This window comes from Scyliorhinus torazame, chromosome 8 (genome assembly GCF_047496885.1).
Source record: "Scyliorhinus torazame isolate Kashiwa2021f chromosome 8, sScyTor2.1, whole genome shotgun sequence".
NCBI classification, from domain to species: Eukaryota; Metazoa; Chordata; class Chondrichthyes; order Carcharhiniformes; family Scyliorhinidae; genus Scyliorhinus; species Scyliorhinus torazame.
This window is the reverse complement of record NC_092714.1, coordinates 258,370,849-258,396,882: the sequence shown is the minus strand read 5'-3', so window position 1 is coordinate 258,396,882 and position 26,034 is coordinate 258,370,849. Positions and strand designations below refer to the sequence as shown.

At 49.4% G+C, this 26,034-nt stretch overlaps 1 protein-coding gene across 6 annotated transcripts in view; it reads left to right on the top strand.

The window, feature by feature from the left end:
- The window catches only part of tp53inp2 (tumor protein p53 inducible nuclear protein 2), a 70,308-nt gene that overhangs the window by 31,266 nt on the left and 13,008 nt on the right, over nucleotides 1-26,034 (top strand). For 5 of the 6 annotated variants that reach the window (XM_072515176.1, XM_072515179.1, XM_072515178.1 and 2 more), the window contains one exon: nucleotides 16,813-17,161. In XM_072515176.1, coding sequence (XP_072371277.1) covers nucleotides 16,813-17,161 — 349 coding nt within the window. The remainder of the gene's footprint in view (nucleotides 1-16,812; nucleotides 17,162-26,034) is intronic. The other variant, XM_072515182.1, reaches the window with a different exon arrangement.

Sequence of the window (26,034 nt, the reverse complement as noted above, 5' to 3'; positions counted from 1 at the left end):
CAAAGGATCGATCATCTTTTTGCTGGGGCAATGCGATCTTTTGTGAAAAGACACAAGAATGTGATGTGCGACTGGATTGGAGGTGGTATGGTTAATGGGAGGAGTCAGGTTTGCAAGTTGCTTCTGGGACATTCAAGCTGTCTATATCTAAATAGTACGAAGTCTTACAACACCAGGTTAAAGTCCAACAGGTTTGTTTCGATGTCACTAGCTTTCGGAGCGCTGCTCCTTCCTCAGGTGAGGAAGGAGCAGCGCTCCGAAAGCTAGTGACATCGAAACAAACCTGTTGGACTTTAACCTGGTGTTGTAAGACTTTGTACTGTGCTCACCCCAGTCCAATGCCGGCATCTCCACATTATATCTAAATAGATAGAGGCAGGGTTAGAAAACAAGTGAAATGTTGTAACTGTTAAATGTAAGCTAGTTCTTTGTTGCCAATGTGCTTCACTCTAATTCTAATTCTTGTGTTTAAATTAAAGTTTGTTTTGCCAAAACAGCTGGTCAATGTCATCACTCCTGTGACACAGTGACATTGCCTCAGTTTTCCGAAACAAAAACTTGGGATTCTGGTCCGCACCCATATTAACTCCCATAACATGCATTTGCCTCTTCGTGCTATCGAAGATCCCGTGTAGGGACGGCACGGTGGCGCAGTGGTTAGCACTGCTGCCTCACGGCGCCAAGGACCCGGGTTGAGTCCTGGCCCTGGGTCACTGTCTGTGTGGAGTTTGCACATTCTCCCCATGTCTGCATGTGTCTCACCCCCACAACCCAAAGATGTGCAGGGTAGGTGGATTGGCCACGCTAAATTGCCCCTTGATTGTGGGGGAAAAAAAATTTGGTACTCTAAATTTATATAAAAGAGCAAAAACAAAAAACAAAAATCAAAGATCCCGTGTGTGTATTTGCAAAGAAGCCGGGAATGCACCTGGTGCTCTGGCCAAAACTCTGTCTTCCCTCAAAACACAGGCTCATTCGCTAGTCATTAATGTTTGTAGGATCTTGCTGTATGAGTAACTGGTTTTCGAATATCTTTATGTAAATTTTATGTATGTCAATGTTGCTGTTGAATGCACAAATTAAACTGGGGGTTAGTGCTGGAGGGCACCAGTTTGCAAACCAGCTGGAATCATCACCTGCCGTTTATGAACCTAGATGATGCAAATAAGCCCATGACAAATTTGGCAAAGAGCCTCTTTCTCCTCGCAATTTGTGAGAATAAACGTTTTTGACATACTACCCCTCCTTAATCTTAGCTTTAAATAATCCAACATGCCCAGAAATGCTCATGGTCAACCCCATGAGTGGTCTGATCGGGGGGGGGGGGGGGGGGGGGGGGGGGGTGCTTTATGCAAATACCTCGGCAGACCTAGGTACCGGACCAGTATGTTATTGTGCTGTTGGATTGGAATTGTTTCAATAACTCCCAAAGACCGTTGATTGCAAACACTCTATAACTTTATTGTAACATATTTACTTCTTCGACGCTGTTGTCTCTTTATAATCATGTGATCTGAGACTGTCTATGTCACTTCCTCGTTTGACATTCCAGTCTATTATGATTAACCCTTTATGGGACTTTGCCTAACGTACTCCATTGTACGCCATCTTATCACCCCCCAAGTCGCTATTCATACTTTGACATTCCTGGAAACCCGATGTTTCAGTCTAATCATTCTAAATGTTTCAGAAGTCTTGTGGGAAATGTAGCCTCTTTTGCTTTTTTAGTTAATTGTTATTTTCCTTTCTCTCTGGTGTTTTCTTGGTCTCTCTTCTCTCCTTCTATTTATTTGAGATTCTCAATTTCTCTTTTGTCATTTAAGTGTTTTGGTGCCTTCACTAGAATCATAGAATCCCTACAGTGCAGAAGGGGGCCATTTGGCCCATCGAGTCTGCACCGACCCTCCGACCCCACCCAACTTTCGGACATTAAGGGACAATTTAGCATGCCCGATCCACCTAACCCGCACATCTTTGGATTTTGGGAGGGAACCGGAGCTTCCGAAGGAAACCCCACACACATTGGGAGAAAGTGAAAACCCCACACAGACAGTCGCCCAAGGCCAGAATTGAACCCGGGTCCCTGGCGCTGTGAGGCAGCAGTGCTAACCACTGTGACCCCCTACTAATCTAACTGTACCTCCCTCTCCTCTCATTTGTAGGGAATAAGACGTTTTCATTCTGCTGTTGGCCCTTTTGGACATTGTGGAATAGAATTTAAACTAGTAGATGGTTCATGGTCACCTGCTTCAGCGTCATCCTTCCTTTTATTTATTAAAAAAAAGTATTAATATTTTACTCAAATTATAAAATAATACATTGCCACAAGTACAGAGAGCGGCAGCTATCACAACTGGCTCGATACAACCAACAGACATAAATAGGTACCCATACAGCCCCACCAGAAACCGAGGGCGAAACAAGATAAGGCCACAAAAAACCATGGTGCACACCTTCCAACACTGTGGCAGCCCATAATTACTAAGAGAAATCAGGATACATTTTCCAAGCTGTGTTTAGGTGCACATTAACATACATCTACCCCCATCTCCAGCAGCACCAAATGCACCAACGACACACCAAAAGCCTCTTCCCAGATGCAAGCCCCAGCTGCAACGATGTAGGAGACGAGCACGGATTCTTCAGAACCATCCTCACAAAAATAAAGGAAATCCGCATAAACCCTAGATCTAAGGGGAGTTACATAGATACCGCACAATGCAGCTTAACCCCAATAAGGCCCGATACAGAACCAACATCATTCCGTACTATTATATAGAGAGGACCAGCAGTAACCTACTCGGATTATGATCAGATCTTCAAAGCCTCCCAAGAAAGGAAGAAGTAAAAGGAAGGAAAGCCTGGAACTCCAGGAACTAACTCTCAGGATAACAAGAGATTCGTACCCAACCCAGGCTCCATATTATTTGGTGCCAAAGAAGAGGAGAGAATTGATTGCTCAGTTTCCCCCCCAGGGGAACACCAGGATATCTATCAAGCATCAAACGTGGCTCCTGTGCACCAAAGAAACAAAGCCTAACCACCCAGGAATCCCCCAACAAGCAGCCTCCAAAGGAACACCCCGAGCCTCCAAACGCAATAGGATCATAGCCATAGCAGCAGGCCTGGCCTGAACCAGCTCATCCTGACACAGGAACCGATGCCCCCAGGGATTGAGAACACTCCCAAATCTGCCTCATCTATACCTTTGCAACCCCATTCAAGACAATGCACCACCCTCACTAATGCTCTTCGGATGATCACTCCAGCCCCAGCCAGGGGAGGACCCCAACCAAGGAAGAATCGTCAAGACCCCTCCCAACAATCGGGCATCCTGGGAGGGGGGGGCCGATTCCCTACACCCCGGTACAACCAGACCAGGGTTGGAAACATCACCTTGCTCCCCCGGATGAAGAGAGAAAGAAAAAAGCCCCCCAGGGAAGAGACACCCGAAATAATTCTGAAAGGCCACACCATCACAGAAAGGATAGCAAGAGCAATCCATCTTAGCATCCCGACCACAATTAACCAATCTCCCCTCCGAGTGCCCAGTATTGAATCCTCCTGTTCTAATAGCTCAAAAGGGGACCACTGATAGAAACCCAAATGAATTCTTGCTCAACCGCAAGAATCAGAAGGAACCCAGTCCTCCCCAGTAAACAAAATCTGCCCAGGCCATCACAGGATCAAGGAATGGATTTTAAAATTCAAATACCCTGAAATTAAAAAAAAAAAAGAAATGAATACCCCAAAAAATATTACAAAGGAGTAATGTCCAAGATTATAGAAGAATTGAAGGATGAAAAAGTCATCCACATTGTGTGAGAAGATAAAGGAGGAGCCAAGATCAGCGATTACTCTTCAGTATCTCCCGGGGATTCCAATGACCGAAGCAGGAGGTACCATCACTTCCAACATGCCTGTGGTGGTATGTATTAGGGGTAGTACGGTACCCAGTGATGCCGAGAGGCTATTGGTGGGCAGACACTGGGTCCTGATTGGATCTGCCGCCTACTGGCTCCACCTAGTAAGGCGGAGTATAAGAACCCGGGTTCTCCCAGCAGCCGCATTCTGTAACCGAGCTGCTGGGGAACAAGTCTGCGTAATAAAGCCATCGATTGACTTCATCTCATCTCGCCTCGTGAGTGATTGATTGTGCTACAATTTATTACACACACTTTAAAAGACAATGGAGCTGCGGATCGTCACGGAGTGTCTGTGAATCAACCCCCACGCGGCAAACTCAGCGGCCACTTTTAAACACTGGCTAGCGTGTTTTGAGGGATGCCTCCAAAGGGGCCCCGGCAGACCTACGGAAGACCAGAAAATACAGGTCCTGCATTCCAGGGTGAGTCCGGAAATCTACACGCTCATAGAAGACGCGGAGGATTTCCCGGCGGCGCTCACCATGCTGAGAGGGACCTACATTCGGCCCGTCAATCAGGTCTACGCACGCCACCAACTTGCGATGAGATGACAAATCCCCGGGGAATTGCTGGACGAGTTCTACAGCGTGCTGCTAATACTGGGAAGGAACTGCAACTGCCCACCGGTGACGGCTAACGAACATACGGAACTCCTCATTCGGGATGCTTTCGTAGCGGGTATGACCTCATCCCAAATTCACAAGCGACTGCTGGAGAGAGACTCACTGGGGCTCACGGAGGCACGGGCCCTTGCGGCCTCCCTCGATGTGGCCTCGCAGAATGCCCGCGCTTACTCCCCCGACCGCGCGGCAGCCCCTTGGGCTCCGTGGAACCCTGCCTCGACCGACTCCCCGGCACCCCCCCATCCCCCCGCAAGCCTGCGCGGCCAGAGCACCAGACCACCCTGGGGGGGCCCCGCTGCTACTTTTGCGGGCAGTCGAAACATCCCCGGCAGCGCTGCCCGGCCCGCTCGGCCATCTGTAAAAGTTGTGGCAAGAAGGGGCACTATTCAGCGGTGTGCCAGTCCCGGGGGGTCGCCGCAATCTCCGGGGTAGAACTGGGACCACAGACCCAACACCCTAACGATCCATGTGCGGCCAACGGGCGCCGCCATTTTGGGTCCCGGACTCCATGCGGGGGGGGGATGGGCGCCGCCATCTTGTTACCCTCCAGCCACGTGTGATTCATGTGCGCGGCCATTTTGTCCACCCCCGACCGCGTGCGTTCCGTTGACACCACCATCTTGGCTGACAGCCAAGGACCCCAGCATGGATGGCTCCGTGGGGCCTGAAGAAAACGCCCCGATGCAGCAACCGCGACTGGCTTCGGTGACCCTGGACCAGTCGCGGCCCCGGACGCTCCAAACAGCAATGACGACGGTGCTGGTTAACGGGTACAAAACGCCATGTCTGATCGACTCTGGGAGCACGGAAAGTTTTATCCATCCGGATACGTTAAGACGCTGTTTTCTCTCAATCCACCTGAGTACCTAAAAGATTTTTCTGGCAGCGGGATCCCATTCCGTAGAAATCAAAGGGTTCTGCATCACGAACCTCACGGTGCAGGGGAGGGAGTTTAAGAATTATCGACTTTATGTCCTCCCCCACCTCTGCGCTCCCACACTCCTGGGGTTATATTTTAAGTGTAACCTCCAGAGTTTAACGTTCCAATTCGGCGGCCCTATACCCCCACTCACTATCTGCGGCCTCACGACCCTCAAGGTTGAACTGCCTTCCCTGTTTGCGAACCTCACCCCGGATTGCAAACCCGTCGCCACTAGGAGCAGACGGTACAGCGCCCAGGACCAAACATTTATCCGGTCAGAAGTCCAGCGGCTGCTGAGGGAAGGCATAATCCAGGCCAGCAATAGTCCCTGGAGAGCTCAGGTGGTAGTTGTAAAGACCGGGGAAAAGCAGAGGATGGTCATAGACTATAGTCAAACCATCAATAGGTACACGCAGCTGGATGCATACCCTCTCCCCCGCATATCCGACATGGTCAATCGGATTGCACAGTACAAGGTCTTTTCCACCGTGGACCTTAAGTCCGCATATCACCAGCTCCCCATCCGCCCGAGCGACCGCAAGTACACTGCCTTCGAAGCAGACGGGCGGCTCTACCACTTTTTAAGAGTTCCATTCGGCGTCACCAGCGGAGTCTCGGTCTTCCAACGGGAGATGGACCGAATGGTTGACCAGCACGGTTTACGGGCCACGTTTCCGTACCTTGACAACGTCACCATCTGCGGCCATGACCAGCAGGACCACGACGCCAACCTCCGCAAATTCCTCCAGACCGCTAACGCCCTGAACCTCACCTACAACAAGGAAAAATGCGTGTTTAGCACCGACCGTCTAGCCATCCTTGGCTACGTAGTGCGTAATGGAGTGATAGGCCCCGACCCTGAACGCATGCGCCCCTTTATGGAGTTCCCCCTCCCTCACTGTTCCAAAGCCCTGAAACGCTGCCTGGGCTTCTTCTCTTATTACGCCCAGTGGGTCCCCAACTACGCGGACAAGGCCCGCCCGCTAATTCAGTCCATTGTCTTTCCCCTGTCGACAGAGGCCCGCCAGGCCTTCAGCCGCATCAAAGCAGATATCGTAAAGGCCACGATGCACGCAGTCGATGAGTCCCTCCCCTTCCAAGTCGAGAGCGACGCATTCGATGTAGCTCTGGCGTCCACTCTAAACCAAGCGGGCAGACCCGTGGCCTTTTTCTCCCGTACCCTCCACGCTTCAGAAATCCGCCACTCCTCAGTGGAAAAGGAAGCCCAAGCCATAGTAGAAGCTGTGCGGCATTGGAGGCATTATCTGGCCGGTAGGAGATTCACTCTCCTCACTGACTAACGGTCGGTAGCCTTCATGTTCGATAATGCACAACGGGGCAAGATCAAGAACGACAAGATCTTGCGGTGGAGGATCAAACTCTCCACATATAATTATGAGATCTTGTATTGTCCCGGAAAGCTGAATGAGCCGTCCGATGCCCTATCCTGCGGCACATGTGCCAACGCACAAGTGGGCCGTCTCCAAACCCTCCACGAGGACCTCTGCCACCCGGGGGTCACTCGGTTCTACCACTTCGTGAAGACCTGCAACCTCCCCTACTCCGTCGAGGCGGTCCGAACAGCCACCAGGAACTGCCAAATCTGCGCAGAGTGCAAGCCGCACTTTTTCAGGCCAGATAGAGTGCACCTGATAAAGGCTTCCCGTCCCTTTGAGCGCCTCAGTCTGGACTTCAAAGGCCCCCTCCCCTCCACCGATCGCAACATGTACTACCTGAACGTGGTTGGCGAATACTCCCGTTTCCCTTTCGCCATCCCCTGCCCCGACATGACCGCGGCCACAGTCATTAAAGCCCTCTGCACCATCTTTACACTGTTCGGTTTCCCCGCCTACATCCATAGCGATAGGGGGTCCTCCTTCATGAGCGACAAACTGCGTCAATTCCTGCTCAGCAAGGGCATTGCCTTGAGCAGGACGACCAGTTACAACCCCCGAGGAAACGGTCAGGTAGAGAGGGAGAACGGAACGGTCTGGAAGACTGTCCCTGGCCCTACGGTGCAGAAGTCTCCCAGTTTCCCGGTGACAGGAAGTCCTCCCGGATGCCCTTCACTCCATCCGGTCACTGCTGTGTACCACAACTAATCAAACGCCTCACGAGCGCCTCCTTGTCTTCCCTAGGAAGTCCTCCTCCGGAACATCACTTCCGTCATGGCTGGCAGCCCCGGGACCCATCCTGCTCCGAAAGCATATGCAGGCACACAAATTGGACCCGTTGGCTGAGAGGGTTCATCTCCTCCATGCGAACCCTCAATACGCCTGCGTGGCATACCCCGACGGCCGACAGGACACGGTCTCCCTGAGGGACCTGGCGCCCGCCGGAGCTCCCCACACGCCCCCAACACCAGTCACCCCCTCCCTCCCGCCGGCGCACCCCACAGCCGCTCCCTTCTCGGGTGGATCGGTCCTCCTCCCGTGTCCGCCCAGGAGTAGCGAAACAGGAACAAACATTGCGACGCTCCCAGAGACGACAGTGCCCGAGCCAGCACCTGCACCACCACCGGGGCTGAGATGATCGGCAAGGACGTGCAGGGCACCCATTCGACTCATCAAATCTGCGTGACAAAGCAAGATCTGTAAATAATTCAGTGGCCCAGTAAAAGCGGCCTTGTAAATAGTTAACAGTTGATATTGTTGCATAACCACTGTGTTAATGGAATCCCAGTACTGACTTGTAAATCCCTACCACCATGCGACCCACCACCCTGCCGGATTCTTTTTTAACAAGGGGTGAATGTGGTGGTATGTATTAGGGGTAGTACAGTACCCAGTGATGCCGAGAGGCTATTGGTGGACAGACAGTGTCCTGATTGGATCTGCCACCTACTGGCTCCACCCAGTAAGGCGGAGTATAAGAACCCGGGTTCTCCCAGCAGCCGCATTCTGTAACCAAGCTGCTGGGGAACAAGTCTGCGTAATAAAGCCATCGATTGACTTGATCTCATCTCGTCTCGTGAGTGATTGATTGTGCTACAATGCCGTCTCTCTGAGCCTAGGCATCCACATCCTAGGCCACGGCCAGAGAGATGACTTGACCACCTCGGCTACCTCCAACCCCTCATGACTAGCATTGAGAATAGGACAATACAGGACCAGTGATCGATGGGCCCGACAGCCCCAGGCCTCAAAGAACGGATTTGTTGTACTCCGTTAAATTTCATGCATCCAAATAAAGATTACTAAAACATGGCAGCCAATCTTCGAACTCGCCTCTCACCAGGGACCGAGGCCACAAACACACCTTGCTCGGCCCCTACCTCCCAAACCCTTCGGAATAAACGACATTCCATGGAGTGGGATCTCTACACAAAGGCGAGCCCTCCCCAGGGAAAGTGCTCTTAGAGTCCAAGACACTCTCGTGCCCCTCCACCACTCTCTCAAAAGATACCCCACAATTCCTCCAAGTGAGCTCTGGCACCTTGCATCGCAGAGCCAAGATTGTCATCCAAGACAACATTTACGACGACGGCCATCATCCGGATGCACGCAGTACTGCAGGAGAGCCGGTTCTGGGCCCCACCCCAGCCCACTGTGACTGCCACGAACAGACTAGGACTTTTACCGTTTGTAGTGATCTCTGTATGTGCATGTACACAAGGGGTTAATGTGTAATCAGCAGCACCACATGATCACTAGTGGGCCGGACCAACAGGGGTATAAAAAGCACCCACATTGTCTCTCCCTCAGTCTCTCTCTCTCGGGTGCACTGTGACCAGGACAATATCAGAATAGTTCAGATGGCTAGTGGAGTTACATATAGTTATTGTAGTTAGATCTTGTTAACCTTATCACTAGTGTTAAAGTAAAGAACTCCTGCACTTGTTGTTATAGTTACTCAATAAACCTTTTGTTACTGGACGAGTTCGAGTCTTCTTCATCGAGATTCAGAAGACCTCACCATCAACCAAGGATTGAGTAGCACGAGTTACCTACCACACAGGTAACAAGACACCGTTTATCTCTGCTCTTCTTCGCAAAGACGCTACCCAAGAACTTCCAGGAACATGGCGCAAGCCATGTAACCCAAGAGAAAGCAAATATGAAATGTGCACCAGGATAGGATAAAAAGATCAAAAGGGTCAGAGCTTGGGGGAAAACACACTGCGCACGTCACATGACCCCTCCCCTCCTCTAAATCTCGATTAATCTCTGACCCGAACCACTCAAAAGATCTGATCATTTCTTGCTCTGTGACAACGATCATCGTGTTTTATCTACTTGCAGGTCTTTTTAACCTGTGGCATCAATGTGTGGAAGGGTCGGAATCTGTGTCCACAAACTTCTTCCATGAGTAACCCACATGGAGCCAATCCACTCTGCATGGATGAGGATCTATAACTCGAGCACAGGTTGAAAATCGTTATTCTTTTTCAATAACGACTTTGCAATTCTGACACCTCTCTCAGCTTCTCCCTTAACCAGAGAACACCTTGGTGAGCTGCTTGGATGAACAAAATAATTCTGTAAAATCTTGAAACTCTTGTTTGCGAATTGTGGACCGCTATCCAATATCACAATATCAGTAATCCCACGGACTGTGAAAATAATATTTTGGTAACATTATCGCTGCTTCTGATGCGCGACCACGCAACTGTTTCGCCGCAGTCCACCTCTGGGCATCCACTATTATGAATGTTTTCCCTTTAAGCTCAAATAAATCAATTTCGAGGGGTCTCGTGTAGGAAAAGACGATCTTTTGATTCATGTCTGCAAACTAGCATGTGAAACGTCAGGATATCATCTCTTTCAGTGACTTTGAGAGACCTGGCCACCAAACCATACACCATACTCTGGTTCTGCATTGTTCATGCCTAAATGACCTTCATGTAGGCACTGTAAGATTTCGGGCGGGATTCTCCGTTCCCGGGACTAAGTGCCCACGCCGAGGTGAACACCGCCGCGTTTCACGACGGCGCGAACAGGGCCCGGGCACAACCTGTTCGGGGCCCCAGCCTCCTTACGCGGCATCAAATGGGCACCGCGCCAACCCGCACATGTGCAGTTGGGGCAGCTCATTTCTGCGCATGTGCAGTTGGGGCGCGCCATCCTGCGCATGCGCGGGGAACTTCTTAAGCGCGCTGGCCCCTCACCAACATGGCGGCGGGGTTCTGGGGCCGGCCCGGGGGTGGGGGGGGGGAGGAGAGGAGGCCGGCCCGCCGATCAGTGGGCCCCGATCATGGGCCAGACCCCATCAGAGGCTCCCCCCCAGCTCCCCACAGGCCGCACCCCCCCCCCCCCCCCCCCCCCTCAGCGTTCCCGAACAGTTCCCGCCGGCAGCAACCAGGAGTGAACGGCACCGGCGGGACTGTAATTTTTTTCGGCGGCCGCTCGGCCCAACCGGGCTGGAGAATCGGCATTCGCCGTTTGCGGCGATTCTCCGAGCGGCCTGGCGCGATTCCCGCGCCGCTGGTTTCGGGGGTGGGAGAGTAGTGTGCGGGTGTCGGGGCGGCGTGGCGTGACTCGCGCGGCGCCCCGGCGATTCTCCTACCCGGCGTGGGGAGGGAGAATACCGCCCTTCAAGTCTCAATTCTCTGGGGATTACTATTCTATCTTCATATACCAGTACATCCTCAATCACCTTGTCACAGCCCAAAATATAGCCTCAACTTGGGACTATGGTATGTTGGCCATCCTCTCGTGTGAAACTATCTGATCTGCTTACATTCCTGTTCCGATGTTTGAGCCTCTTGAAGTCACTCAATTTGTGTTGTTGCCAGTCATGAATGCACTGCTGTCCTAGCAAACACTTTAACCCCGTCCACAATTCAATATCACATTTTCTTTTTTCTTTTGGATTCTTTGATTCAATGCATGCATCTTAATATTGCTTCCCTTAAACATAGTAAGAAGTCTTACAAGACCAGGTTAAAGTCCAACAGGCTTGTCTGGAATCACTAGCTTTCACAGCGCAGCACCTTTCTCGGGTGACTCACCTGATGAAGGAGCAGTGCTCCGAAAGCTAGTGATTCCAAACAAGCCTGTTGGACTTTAACCTGGCCTTGTAAGACTTCTTACTGTGTCCATCCCAGTCCAACGCCCGCATCTCCACATCGTCCCTTAAACATATAACGCATGAATATCAAACATCATCAATCATTTAATCTTTGAACCCTTGATGGCATCGCTGTAAGGTGGTTTAGATTCAGTAGTGTGACTAAAGGTTTATGGTCTGTTTCTATCATCATGTGGAGACCAAAGATGCAGTCGGCAAATTGCTCGCATGAAAGTGGCTGCTAATGCTTCCTTCTCAATGACTGTGCATCTCTACGCTATATTTTTTTTAATGAATGCGACGGTGCGATAGATTTTTTGTTTCCCCAATTAAGGAGCAATTTTAGCGTGGCCAATCCATCTAACCTGCACATATTTGGGTTGTGGGGGCGAAACCCACGCAAACACTGGGAGAATGTGCAAACTCCGCACAGACGGTGACCTAGAGCTGGGATCGAACCTGGGACCTCGGTGCCTTGAGGCAGCAGTGCTAACCTCTGCGCCACCATGCTGCCCTCGATAAGGCGATAGATTGATCTGCATTTTCTATCTCTTTGTACCTGAAAAACTACTGCCCCAATCCTGCAGAGGATGCACCTGCTGCTGCTATTGTGGGTAACCCCAGATTGTAATGTGTTGATATCTCTCATAACATCAATCACTGTTTGATTTTTTTTTTTTTTTGGAATGATTTCTGATGCCCTTCTTCCTAAACAACACCAATCACTGTCTTGGTGTGGTGTCTTGTTGAGCTCTAGCTCTTTTTTTTAGAAATGTTGCCACTTAATTCACCATTCCCATGAACTTATGTAACTCTTGTGATGGAAATTCTATTATGACTCGTCTTCAGTGGATAGACCTTTATTCCTGATGCACTCAACTTTGTGACCAAGAAACCCGATTGTTGGCTGTGAAAACTCACACTTGCTCTTGAGTGTCAGTCCTGCCACTTGTAGTTTTCCCAGCACTGCTCACACTCCCATGTCATGCTCAACTTGAATGCACCCATGTGTCAATATGTCATCCATGCAGCAAACAACTCTGTGCAAGCCCTCAAAGATTTAAAATAGTTCTTTACGTATATTCCAACGAGTAACCTGTTAAAAACAGACTCTTCCAACGGTGTTATGAATGTTGTGAGACTCTTGGGACTTCCCTTCTCCTGGTATTTGCCACAATCCGTTGTCACATCCAATTTGGAGAATATTGCGCTCTTCCCTAATTTATCTAAACTCCTCATCTACTGATACCTTTGGATGGACCTCTTTTTCCACAACTTTATTGAGTTGTGTCAGATCAACAAATATTCCTATGGAGCCACTTGTTATCCTTGGATTTGGTGGTTTATTGTCACGTGGACTGAGGTACAGTGAAAAGTATTTTTCTGAGAGCAGCTCAAACAGATCATGTAGTACATGAAAAGAAAAGAAAATACATAATAGGACAACCACAAGGGACACAACCACAAGGTACACAATGTAAATACATAGGCATCGGGTGAAGCATACAGGAGTGTAGTATTAATCAGATCAGTCCATAAGAGGGTCGTTCAGGAGTCTGGTAACAGTGGGGAAGAAGCTGTTTTTGAATCTGTGCGTGCGTGTTCTCAGATTTTTGTATCTCCTGCCCGATGGAAGAAGTTGGAAGAGTGAGTAACCCGAGTGGAAGGGATCTTTCATTCAGCTGCCTGCTTTCCCCAGGCAGCGGGAAGTGCAGATGAGTCAAAAAACAAAGAAAAAAGAAAAGTACAGCACAGGAACAGGCCCTTCGGCCCTCCAAGCCTGCACCAACCATGCTGCCCGTCTAAACTAAACTCTTCTACACTTCTGGGGTCCGTATCCCTCTATTCCCATCCTATTCATGTATTTGTCAAGATGCCCCTCACACGTCACTATCGTCCCTGCTTCCACCACCTCCTCCGGCAGCGAGTTCCAGTCAATGGATAGGAGGCGGGTTCGTGTGATGGACTGGGCTGTGCTCCCGACTCTCTGTAGTTTCTTACGGTCTTGGGCCGAGCAGTTGCCATACCAGGCTGTGATGCAGCCAGATAGGATGCTTTCTGTGGTGCACCTGTAAAAATTGGTGAGTCAATGCCGAATTTCCTTTGTTTCCTGAGAAAGTATAGGCGCTGTTGTGCTTTCTTGGTCGTAGCGTTGGCATGGGTGGACCAGGAAAGATTGTTGGTGATGTGCACCCCTAAGAATTTGAGGCTGTCGACCATCTCCATCTCGGACAGGGGTGTGTACAATTCATTGTTTCCTGAAGTCAATGAGCATCAAAGTCATTGGCTCTTTTACAGGTGAAATTACTCCCTACCTGGACCTTTGGAAGTAAAGGATGTAGAACCTTTCCATAAGACCACAACATATAGGAGCAGAATTATGCCATTTGGTCCATTGGGTCTGCTCTGCCGTTCGAGCTTCGACCGGTGGTACCTCAAGATCACACCTGCTGTGGATAGGAACAGGATTAAGAGCTGGTTAGGTTTTTATGTGAAGCGGAATACGAGCCAAGGAGAAATGAACTGAGAGCTTTATCTGGGAGACTTTTCATGTCTTTCCATGCAGATTACTTGCATAAATCCCTCCTTTTCCTCCCTCCACAGCCTCATCTTCCCCGAGGCTATTTGTAAATTAAGATAACGAAGCTGTTGTCCTCTCTTGTGCTCTGGCCTACATGTGACTCCAGACTCCCAGCAATGCGGGTGTGACTCTTAACTGCCCTCTGGAATGGCCGAGCAAGCCGCTCAGTTCATGGGGCAGCTACAGGCCCTGCGTGATTTGTATTTTGTCCACAGATCCCCTCGGCCCAGTTCCAGCTTTCGGTGTTGTGTAGAGACTGCGACAAATTTTAGGTTTTGGATAAAAGATTTCTGATAACACTGGTTTGAGGGAGTTGAGATAACATCAACTTTGGTGCAGAATGTTGCAGTGATTGCATAATTTTAACAATTTTATTTCTCCCCCACCTCCCACCATTGGGGGCTCGCCGACCGGTCCCGCTTGGCGGGGGCTCGCTGACCGGACCCACTTGCCGCTCTCCTGCATGGGTCAAATATTGGAACCCCTAATCCAACAGCAATGTGGGAGCACTTCCGCCACAGGCACTGCAGCAGTAGTTGATGGTGGCAGCCCACCGCCACCTTGAGGGCAACTAGGGATGGGCAATAAATGCAGAACACAAAAACACGAGTTGGCAGCACACGATTCTACCCGTCTGCGATTCAAGAAGATCAGAGCTGATCCACTTGTGGCTTGTTCTCCACTTTCCTGTCTGTGCCTCCTCCAACTCAGGGCAGCACGGTAGCACAAGTGGATAGCACTGAGGCTTCACAGCGCTAGGGTCCCAGGTTCGATTCCCCGCTGGGTTGCTGTCTGTGCGGAGTCTGTACGTTCTCCCCGTGTCTGTGTGGGTTTCCTCCGGGTGTTTCCTCCCACAGTCCAATGACGTGCAGATTAGGTGGATTTGCCATGATAAATTTCCCTTGATGACCAAAATGTTTAGGAGGGGTTATTGGGTTACAGGGATAGGGTGGAAGCAAGGGCTTAAGTGGGCCGATGCAGACTTGATGGGCCAAATGGCCTCCTTCTGCACTGTATGTTCTATGTACTATGTTACTCTTTTCTCCCCCCCCCCCCCCCCCCCGAGCCCCCCACTGCCCCAACACTTGACTCTTTGTCAATCAAAAGTCTGTCTAACTCAGCCTTGAACATATTCAATGACACAGCTTCCTGCTCTCGAGGGATGAGAATTCCAAGGAATAACAGAGGAATAAATTCTCCTCCGCTCAGCCTTCAACGGGGGACCCTTCATTTTCCAACAATGTCTCCGAGATCTAGACCCCTGCACAAGGGGGAAACGTCCTCTCTGCATCCATTCTGCCAAATTCCCACAGGATTTTAAACGCCTCGATACGGTCTGAATTGGATATTGATCCCATTCCTCGGGAATGATGAGTATTGTTTACGCCTTTGCTGTCGGAACCTGGTGAAGGAAAGAAGCAGGTGTTTCCTCACTTGGGTTCAAAGACAAGTACGTGCACCCAGGAATGATAATGGATAGCAGCAGATGGATGGATCGCGGCAGATGGAGTAGCATCAGATTAGTTGGAGAGTCTGCTTTGTGTACGTTGGAAGGACAATTAATTCTCTGCAAAGCAATAGCCTTCATGGGGAGTGAGTGCTTCCTGAATGGCTATTTACACTAGAAGAAACGTAATATTGTTATGTTGGAATGTATAAGCAGAACTAATATGAATTCTTTGTAACTGCTTTGTCTGAATTCTCTGAAATTGTAAGGAGTAACGTGTTGATTGTATAAGTTTAAGGGTAAGAATAAACAAATAGACATTCATTCATTAATCACATAATAAGAGACACTTATTGACACTGAAATAGGGCAAGGAGTTACAGACTTGTAATGTTTAACTTTGTGAATAAATCTAAACTGAGTAACTAACATTATTTCTGATCTCCTTCATCAAATGGCTGTTAGAAGTTCAACATAACGCCTGATTTTTCTCTGCAATTAATAACGCAGCGATCATGGCAACATATGGCTTTTAAGTGTGTAGTTTTGAGGAATACGAATCATGGAGGAACATCGAATACAGTTCAGGGGAACCTTATTACCACCTTTGATTTGGAATTTTGTATTAATTTGGAAAGGGGAGACAAAAAAGTCAATTGGACTAAATAGTTCACAAATTTAAAATGTACAGCTTTGTAAAGGAGAGTTAACGTTTTAGTTTTGCTCTAATGGTGTTTTATATTCTTTAGTGAGATTCACTAGAATTGGGTGAATAGAAATTTTTCCCAGGTATCTCATGCACATCCAGGTTGATTTTGCATTATTTATTTTTTTGTTGTGGTTGCGTTTGACCCCATTCTCGGCTCAGTTCAGTTTCTCTGGTGAGCGAGCGGGATCACGGCATTGTTTCCCTTTCTCACTCCTCCCAGGATAACCTTGCTCTGCACTAAGAAATGAAGATTGCGCCTTCTCGCGAAGGCTGTGCAGAAACCCTACGTTGTTACAAATGGAAAAGTGCTCTTTGGAGGAAATTGCTCTTCAGCGACTTGCTCTTAAGGAGGACCAACGTGTAAACTTTTTAAAATGCTGGACTAGGCCTGTCATTCTGAGAAAATGACTAATCAGTCTCTTTTTTTTTTGTGTTTTTTGTTTTCTCCCCCTTCCCCCTCTTGTTCCCATCTACCCCTTTCAATGTGATTCTTTTGATTTGATTATCTGTTCGTTCTCACGCAAACCGTTACGACCACTGTTCATGTCACTGGATGGCCGCATGTACCTTACACCCACACACACCCCAAATTTAGATGATTGCACTACCCCCTCAAGTGAAGGAGTGGAGGTGAGGGCAAACGCGGCCGTGCCCAGCTCTTGCCTTTCCCATGAGTCCCCTCCGTCGGCCTCCTCTTCACTTGAGTCTCTCTGTCACTGTGGAAGCAGCTCTAGTCCTCCACAGTCTTTACCCTGCACTTTGGAAGAGAGTTGGTTTGTCACCCCTCCCCCCTGTTTTACTGCAGAAGGCCAGGATGAAGTCCAGGTTGAGAGCAGCCCCTTGGAGAACCTGCTCATTGAGCACCCGAGCATGTCCGTCTATGCTGCCAGCAGTACCAATCTCAGCAGACTGGAGGAGGATGCCAGCGAGGAAATCAACAATGGGTAAGATAAGGAAGCGGGTGAGAGGGCAACGGGGTGTGGTTGAGGGAGCAGCAATTCTGTTTTTCCCCTCTTAAATAGCTGAATGAGCCTTTTTGTACACTTTAGCAAGGTTCAGAATGTATCTACTGAGGGTCATGGGTAGAAACATACATAGAGAATAGAAGCAGGAGGAGGCCATTCGGTCCTTCCAATCTGCTCCGCCATTCATTATGATCATGGCTGATCATCAAATTCAATATACTGATCCAGTCTTCCTCCCCCCCCCCCCCCCCCATCCCATCTCCTATCCCTTGATCCCTTTAGCCCCAAGAGTTATATCTAATTCCTCCTTGAAATCACACACCGCTTTGTCCTCAGCTACTTTCTGTGGTGTGAATTCCACAGATTCACCGCTCTCTGGGTGAAGGCATTTCTCCTCACCTCAGTCCTAAACTTTTTGTTCCTTATCCCCAAAAGTATGACCCCTAGTTCTGGACTCCCCCACCATCGGGAACATTCTTTCTGAATCCACCCTGTCTAATCCGGTTAGAATTTTATAAGTTTCTACGAGATCCCCTCTCACTCTTCTACAACTCTAATGAATATAATCCTAACAGACTTAGTCTCTCCTCTTAGGACAGTCCCGCCATGGCCAGGAATCCGCTTCGTAAACCTTTGCAGCACTACCTCCAGAACAAGAACATCCTTCCTCAGATAAGGACACCAAAACTGCATCTAAAACTCCAGGTGTGGCCTCACTTAACACCCTATACAATTGCAGTAAAAGATCCTTATTCCTATACTTAAATATGAAGGCCAGCACACCATTTGCCTTCTTTACTGCCTGCTGTACCTGTGCGCTTACTTTCAGCGATTGATGCACGAGGACACCAAGAGTATCCACCTCTCTCAATTTACACCCATTGAAAGAATAATCTGCCTTCCTAATTTTGCGACCAAAATGGGTCAGTTCTGCATTGAATTTATTGCTAAGTTCAGCTAATTGATGCCTGGTTCTTTTCAGAGTTTTCCCCCACGTGTTATTGTGTTTGTTGATAATGGAATGCCAAAGAAAATTACTGAATTTTTAAATCCTGAGGAATAAAAATTCAACAATTAATAAAGCAAGCTAATGGGACTTCCGGTGACGGTGGGCGGGAGGCAGCCGCACATTGGAGGGCTCCCGTTCGGGAACGGCATTTTCGGGGAGTAACGCCCGGTCCTAGGGCCAGCGACGGCAGTAAAAGTTGGGAGATAGCGCAAGGAGAAGAAGGATGTCGAAAAACACCAAAAAAACGGCCGGGAAAAAAGCGGCTGGAAGTCCGTTGGAGAGGGGGAAAGGTCACCGCGGGGTCAACAAAGAAAATGGAGGCTGGAGCACCAGGGGAGGCCGCACTGCTTGCGGCTGAAGAACTAACTAAGGTGATGGCTGCGGAATGCCAAAAGCAGTTGGCGCAGATTGAGAAACGTATGGAGACGGTGAGGAAGGAGATGAGGGAGGTTTTGAGGGCGCTGGTGGAGGAGGCGGTTTCCCCGGTGAAGACGGCGGTGGCGAGCGCAGTGACGGAGGTGCGAGAGCAAGGGGAGGCGCTGAAGGAAGTGGAGGAGACGTTATTGCAGCACGGTGATCAACTTGCCTCGATGGGGAAGGAGATGCGGAAGGTGATGGACAAGAACAAGAATCTGAGAGGAAAAATGGAAGATCTGGAAAACAGATCCAGGCGACAGAATTTGAGGGTCGTGGGGCTGCCCGAAGGAGTTGAAGGACCGAAGCCGGCTGAGTATTTTGCCGCGATGCTGGCAAAACTACTGGGGGAGGGGGAGAACCCCTCCCGATATGAACTGGATCAGGCTCATCGGTCGTGGAGGCCAGTACCAAAAGCGAGTGAGCCGCCAAGGGCAGTGACTATGTGCTTCCGTAGGTACAGGGTGAAGAAGAAGGTCCTGATCTGGGCCAAACAGAAGCGGGTGGTGCAGTGGGCTGGAGCTGGTATACGTGTATACCAGGACTTTACGGTGGAGCTGGTGAGGAGGCGGGCTGCCTTCAACCGGGTGAAGAGGGCACTGTACATTGGCACGGTGCAGTGCGGCATTGTATATCCAGCGAAGCTGAGGGTGACTTACAAGCTCAGGGACTTTTATTTTGGAACGGCGGAAGCAGCGGAGGAGTTTGCGAAGGCAGAAGGACTGTGGCAGAACTGACAAATTGAGGAATGGTCATGTGCCGATGTAACCTCATGACTGTATTTTCTTTTTTTTGTATCACTGCGCGCGGGTGTAGATCATAGAAATTACAGTGCAGAAGGAGGCCATTCGGCCCATCAAGTCTGCACCGGCTCTTGGAAAGAGCACCCTACCCAAGGTCCACATCTCCATCCTATCCCCCAAACACAGTAGCCCCACCCAACACTAGAGGCTAAAGGAGCCAATGTTGCATATATTTGGACAAGGGAAGGGACAGGACTTTCACTCGAAAGGAGGGCTATTTGGGGTGTAGGTGGATATGCGGGGTTTGTGTGCTAAAAGGGGATCTTTGGGCTTTCCTAGGGCCGGGCAAGGGGGAAAGGGACCCGGGCGGGGGCCTCCACGCTGGCCAGTTTAAGCCGGCCAGTGAACGGGAGTGAGGTGGGGGGAGGGGCTGCGGCCATCGGAGCCTGACAGAACGGGGTCCGAGTGCTCTAGCCGGGGTGGAAAGCTGGGGGGAGGGAACCGAGGTTGGGGGAGGGAACCGAGGTTGGGAGGAGGAGTTTTACAAGAGGCAGTGGACAGGAGGAGCTGGAGACTTGGGGGGGGGGGGGGGGGGGGTACAATTTTGGGGTATCATGTACGGCACTCTCTTAGAGGCTGGATGGCGTTGGTTGGGGGGATGGGGGGGGGGGAGGACGGGGGGGGGGGGAGGGGGTCTGTGTAGATTAAGGGTGACTACGGGTAATCCCTGATTCCTTTTTGTCATTTGTTTATGCAAACATGCGGTCTGATGTTTGGGGGTTGGTGGGCGGATGGGATCGTTGTTATTATGGGGATTGACATATCTTGCTGATTATTGTTTATTGTTGATGGGTGTAAATGTGGGAGAAAACGTGAAAAAGGAGAATAAAAAAATTTAAAAAAAATAAAACAAGCGGACTATAAAATTCTGATATTTTTGATGAATAAATGGTGTGAAGAATCTCCAATACTGTAGTTATGCCTCTTGCGGTTTAGATGGAGATCTATAATTTAGTGGCTGTGCTGTGTTTGAAAAATTGAAGACACTGCAGATTTAATTTGCTAGCTTGTTCCCCGCCTTTTCCTTCCTGCTTCCGGTTTCTCCTAGTACATTACAGATGCCCGGTTGACCAATATTTCCCTCATTGCTCCATGATACAAGGGGCGGGATTCTCCAATAATGGGGCTATGTCCACACGCCAGCGTAAAAACGCTGGTGAATCACTCCTTTCCTTAAAAACGGCAAGTGGTATTCTCCTACCTGCAGAGGGCTGGCAATGCGCTGGAGTGCTTTTTGCAGCTCTGGCTGCTGATACGGGGCCCCGCACTTCCGGTCGGGAGTCCGCGCATGCGCACGGCGGCGGCCTGCAGTGGCCGTCCCGTGGGACAAGGCGGACTCTGACCACGGAGCAGAACCAGAAATGTAGGCCCCCCCCCCTGAGGTCCCGCAGGTCCGTGATGCCTGATCGCCCCCCCCCCCCCCACCCCCGACTGTCCATTAGGCCCCCCCCCACCACCACCCCACCCCCGGTGATCGATACCCCACCCCCCCACCAAGGTGGCCGCGGACTGAGTCCGCAGCTGCTCACGGCCGATAGGTGGTTAGAACCACTCCGCCGGGAGCTCGGCCAGTTTTCCTTGGAGGATTGTGGGGGGCCCCTCTGTCAAGGGCCCCTTACCACCGCCGCGTAGTTTGCGCGCGAATGCCGAGAGTGGCGTGGATTGGATTTTGGTGTAAACGGCCATTCTCCGCACCCATCGCGGTTTCAGCGTGGATGCTCGGACGATCCAGCCCAAAGTATTTACAACACAAATAAGCAATTTGGATCAATGGGTTTATGCTGGAATTTCTGCTCCAGGATAGAGCAAGCAACAACCCCCCCCCCAATCCACCACCATCAACAACCACTCCCTCCACCATCAATGCACAAGTGTGTACCATATACAAGATGCACTGCAGTAACTCACCAAGGCTCCTTTGACAGCACCTTCCAAACCCGTGATCTCTACCACCTAGAAAGACGAGGGCAGCAGATGCATGGGACCACCGGCAAGTTCTCCTCCAAGCCATACACCATCCACTTGGAACTATGTTCACTGTTCTTTCGCTGTTGCTGGGTCAAAATCCTGGAACTTCCTCGCCAACATCATCGTGGGTGTGTGTAACTACACCACATGGACGTCGCAGTTCACGAAGTTGACCCACCGCCACCTTCTCGTGGGCAATGAAGGATAAGCAGCAAATGCTGGCCTAACCGGCAAAGCTCACATCCCAAAACAAATGATTAAGAGATATTTAATATTTTAATCACTACTCTGGATTCTGCAGATGATTATAAGCCCTTTGATCTTTTCTAATTGTAACCCTTAAAAGGATCATTGGTTTATTCCTCTATAACTTCGCCCCTATTTCCAACTCTTCTGCTGCTAATTCCTCATCCATGCCTTTGTTCGTTCTGGACTGGACTATTCCAATGAACTCTTGGCCACGCTCCTCACATTCTACCCTTTGCAAACTTGCAATCATCCAAAACCCTGCCCCCTGTGACCTTACTTGCACAAAGTCTTGTTCACCCATCATCTCTGCTCAGTGACCCCAGGTCAATCAGCACCTCTGTCATTACTATTCTCGCCTTTGTTTTCAAATCCACTTAAGACCTTGCCCCTCCCTCTCTACCTTTGCAATATCCTCCAGGCTCACAACTCTCTGATATCTGCACGCATCTGATTTTGGCCTCTTGAGCATCCCCGATTTTTAATTGCTCCACTCTTAGTGGCCATGCCTTCAGCTGCGGAGGCCCTAACCTCTGACCCTACACCTGTCCCCTTATTTCCTCATTTTAATACGATGCTTAAAATCGTCCTCTTTGACCTACTGTGGCTTGGTGTCGAATTTGGTTTGATAATACTCCAGAGAAGTGTCTTTAGATGTTTTGTCACATGAAAGGCTCCATAGAGTACAAGTGTTGTTTTTGACATCCTTCTGTTTCAAGGCTTGAAATCTGACCCTTATTCAAGGCGATGGGAATCATCAACAAAACATTCTAATTCAACAAGTCTTCAAATTATTGTGGTGGATTCTCAGTTTTGTTTCACGTTAATCACCCTGTGCAGATTTTCCATGTTTAATTGAAGTTTAGGTGATCGCTTGCGGGCATCACTGAAAGCGCCTGACCCCCCCCCCCCCTTACTACATTTGTACGATGCATTTCACTAATTCACTTTTTAAAAACCTATTTTTATTACAGTTTTATCACTAATAAAAATAATGCAAACTTTCAAAACTGGTGCAGTACACAATAATTGCTTTTGCACACACGAGTACAGAAAAAGACAGGAGAACCCCAAAACATTGACCTTCACCTTAGTGCCCCCAATTAGTCAACGGACAAACTGGAGAAAAGTAGGGAAGAGCCATGTAAACGTTGTAAAATGGTGCGCACCTTTACGTATAACTAAATCAAGACGGTGGTGTTACATGACTTGTGGAAAACCTGGTGGGAGCAATTGAAACCTAGCGGAACCTCTACATTTGAGGTAGGGGTCCCAGACTTTTCGGAATGTATCCGATTCAGAACGGATTACGGAAGTCAGGAATTCCATCAGGATACATTCCACAATAATTTTCTGCCAATTCTGAATCGAAGGATACTTGTCGCTAATCCAGGAGCAAAGGATGTTTTTCCATGTTGCAAACGTTAGGATATTATCCAGTTCGTCAATGTCAATGATTCTCCTATCTGGGAGCCCCAGAATTAGGAATAAAGGATCGAATTCTAAGGCTGTTCTCGAGCTCTCTTAGTACGTACCTGTAGGATTGAATTTTGACACAGGACCAACACTTATTCGCTCAAAAAGTTAATTTGTGGCGGGTTTTTCAGGGAGATTCCTGCCGGCGAGTTCTCCACCGCTATTCAATGACGCTTAGTCATTCTTTTGGGGCCTGCGGAGTTTCGCACCGGTTTAACCCACACTTAGAACTTTTCTAGCACTGGGGAGCTCAATTCAGAGATCGGGCCACCGTTTTGAAAGGGTGACCCGATCTCTCTTTTTTTTTAATAAACAATTTTAATGAGGTATTTTTGGCATTACTTGTAGTTCAGTCTCGGGAATCGAACCTGGGACCCTGGAGCTGTGAAGCCACCGTGCTGACCACTGTGCTACCGTGCCGCCCCTTTTGAAAGCTCTGAATAACACTCAATAATCTCCTGACATTGTTATGAGAGTTCCAGTCTGATCACCCAAGATGATCGGAGGCAGAATTCCTTCCAAGCACCGGTCCAACACTTTAGACAGCAGTTTTAAATCTACATTTCAGGAGCGAGATTGGCCTATGGGATGCGCACTCTTCACGACTCTTCCCTGCCTTGGAAATCAAGGAAATACTCGCCTCTTGGAGCTTCTGCGGCAGCAGACCATGTTTCAAATGAGTGACTATACAAACAAATCAGCGGATCCACTAGTTGGTCTTTAAATTCCTTGTAAAATTCACATCCAAAACCATCAGGTCCTGGGACCTTGCCAGGGTGGATTCCCTCATAACCAAAACCTACTTCCCCTTTAGAGATGAGAGCATTCAGGACCAACCTTTGGTCCGCAGAAGTTGTTGAGGGGCTTTTCACAGTAACTTCATTGAAGCCTACTTGTGACAATAAGCGATTATTATTCTTATTTAAGGGAATAAACGCTCCAAAAGTGTCAATGCCTCCCCAGACTGGCCCGTTTTGTATAACCTGACAGAAGACCCCTTAAATGCTTTGTTGATATCCTCTGTTTTAATCATTCTATTACTCTTGGAATCTAGCACTGAGGATCTGCCCTCTCCATGGTCAAAAAGGCCCGGTGTCTATTCGGTTTTATCCCAAACTCATACAACTTTTGTTTCGCAAACTTTAGACTCCTCTCATCCCGCTGAGTCAGCAAGCAGTCCAGCACTGTACGAACTGCATTAATTTCCCTTCACAACAAGCGGGTAGGATTTCTACCATACTCCTCCCTCTCTGCCTTGGCCAATTTTACCTCCAATCAGTGCCCCGCTCCAGCATTTTTCACCTTTTGTTGGCCCATTAAGAAAAAGACCACCCCCCCCCCCCCCCTTGCAGGTTTCCCATAGGATAAGAGGGACTTAGATCAGAGAGGGAATTGACTGGATGAAAAATGATCAAATCCCTTTAAAGTGCGTGGTGAGGATTTGTCCCTGAGCAAAGACGCCTCAAATCGCGATGACCTAGATCGAGGGGGAGGTCCCTCAAGCAAAAACTCTAGAACAACAGGAGCGTGTTCGGCAATCCTACCTTTCGAGCAGGAAGTTACCAAGTGCAGGATCACAGTCAACATGAAGAAGTTGATCCCAGTATGACATTGATGAGGAGCTGAGAAAAAAAGTGAATTCTTTATCCTTGGGATACAGTGTTCTCCACACGTCCAAATACCCCACCTCCTCACTAACCGACGCCGGAGCCCTTTGCCTAGTGGGTAGGGGAATTTCTGGTTGCTGGGAGTTTATTTGCCAAGGGATTAAGGCAACAATGAAGTTCCCACTATTAGCCAATGCCCAATCAGCAAAGTCCATGAAGACTTTAGTAACAAAATGAGGGGAATAATTTGGCGGATGGTACACATTCATTATCAAGACCGATGCTCCATATAAAAGTCCCTTAACAATCACGTGTCTGTCCCCCCCCCCCTTCCCCTTCACACAGTACTCTACCTTAAAAGGGAAATTTCTTATTGACCCTTACTGCTATGCCCAACTACTGGTTGAGAACAAGGCAAAAAAACACCTGCCTCAACTTTTAAGTGTTCTTTGCTATCTAAATGTGTTTCCTGCAACAAAGCTATGTCAACCTCATCTTTATTTAAGGAAAGACATGGGGCTGGATTCCCCGTTTATGAGGCTAATTGCCGGCTCCGACGGAGAATCCGTGGTGCTCCAAGACAGGAAAACGGCGTGAAACCCTCACCAATTCCGGGACCGGAATTGCACCGACGCCACGTGGAACACCTGCGGAATGCGTGACAAACTGCGGGAGAATTGCCGGGTCCCAGACTGCGGATGCGCAGGGCTGATGAGCTGCAGCCGCGCACACCTGGTCGTGCCGGAAACCATGGCGCCGGCCGTGCCGGACCGTGTAGCTGCCCGCCCCGACCCCACGACGCCGATTTGGAAGAGGCGGAGAATCGCGAACCGGCATCTGCCCCGATTTCGTGTCGGGAGCCATTCTCCGCCCGATTGCTGTTCTCGATTTCCGCGTCGGGCTACGGAGAATCCCGCTCATAATCTTCTTTTAATAGGATCCTGCACGTTCAAGGAGCACAACTTAAAATTATCTACCGCCATTGCTCAAGCAGCCAGATTTTCGCATCACGTTCGGGTGTGCACCAAAACATACCTTCCCCCATCTCCAGTCGTAACAGAGGCACCGTAGACTCCATATAACGTCTTTTTCTCTGATTCAGGACCTGTCCGGACCGGTCTCCAATTCTTTACGCGCAACATGAAAAAAGATGCAAAAAGTCACAGTGACATTAGTTCTCGGCGAACATTGCTCAACACTGAGGACCTGTAGGGCTAATCCGATGGCCGTCCTGTCATTACACTCTGGAGACAGAAGAGGAGAAAAGATGAACTTGAACGAAAATGGAAGCCACATGTCCACATTTTGACCCCACCCATGAAGACTTAA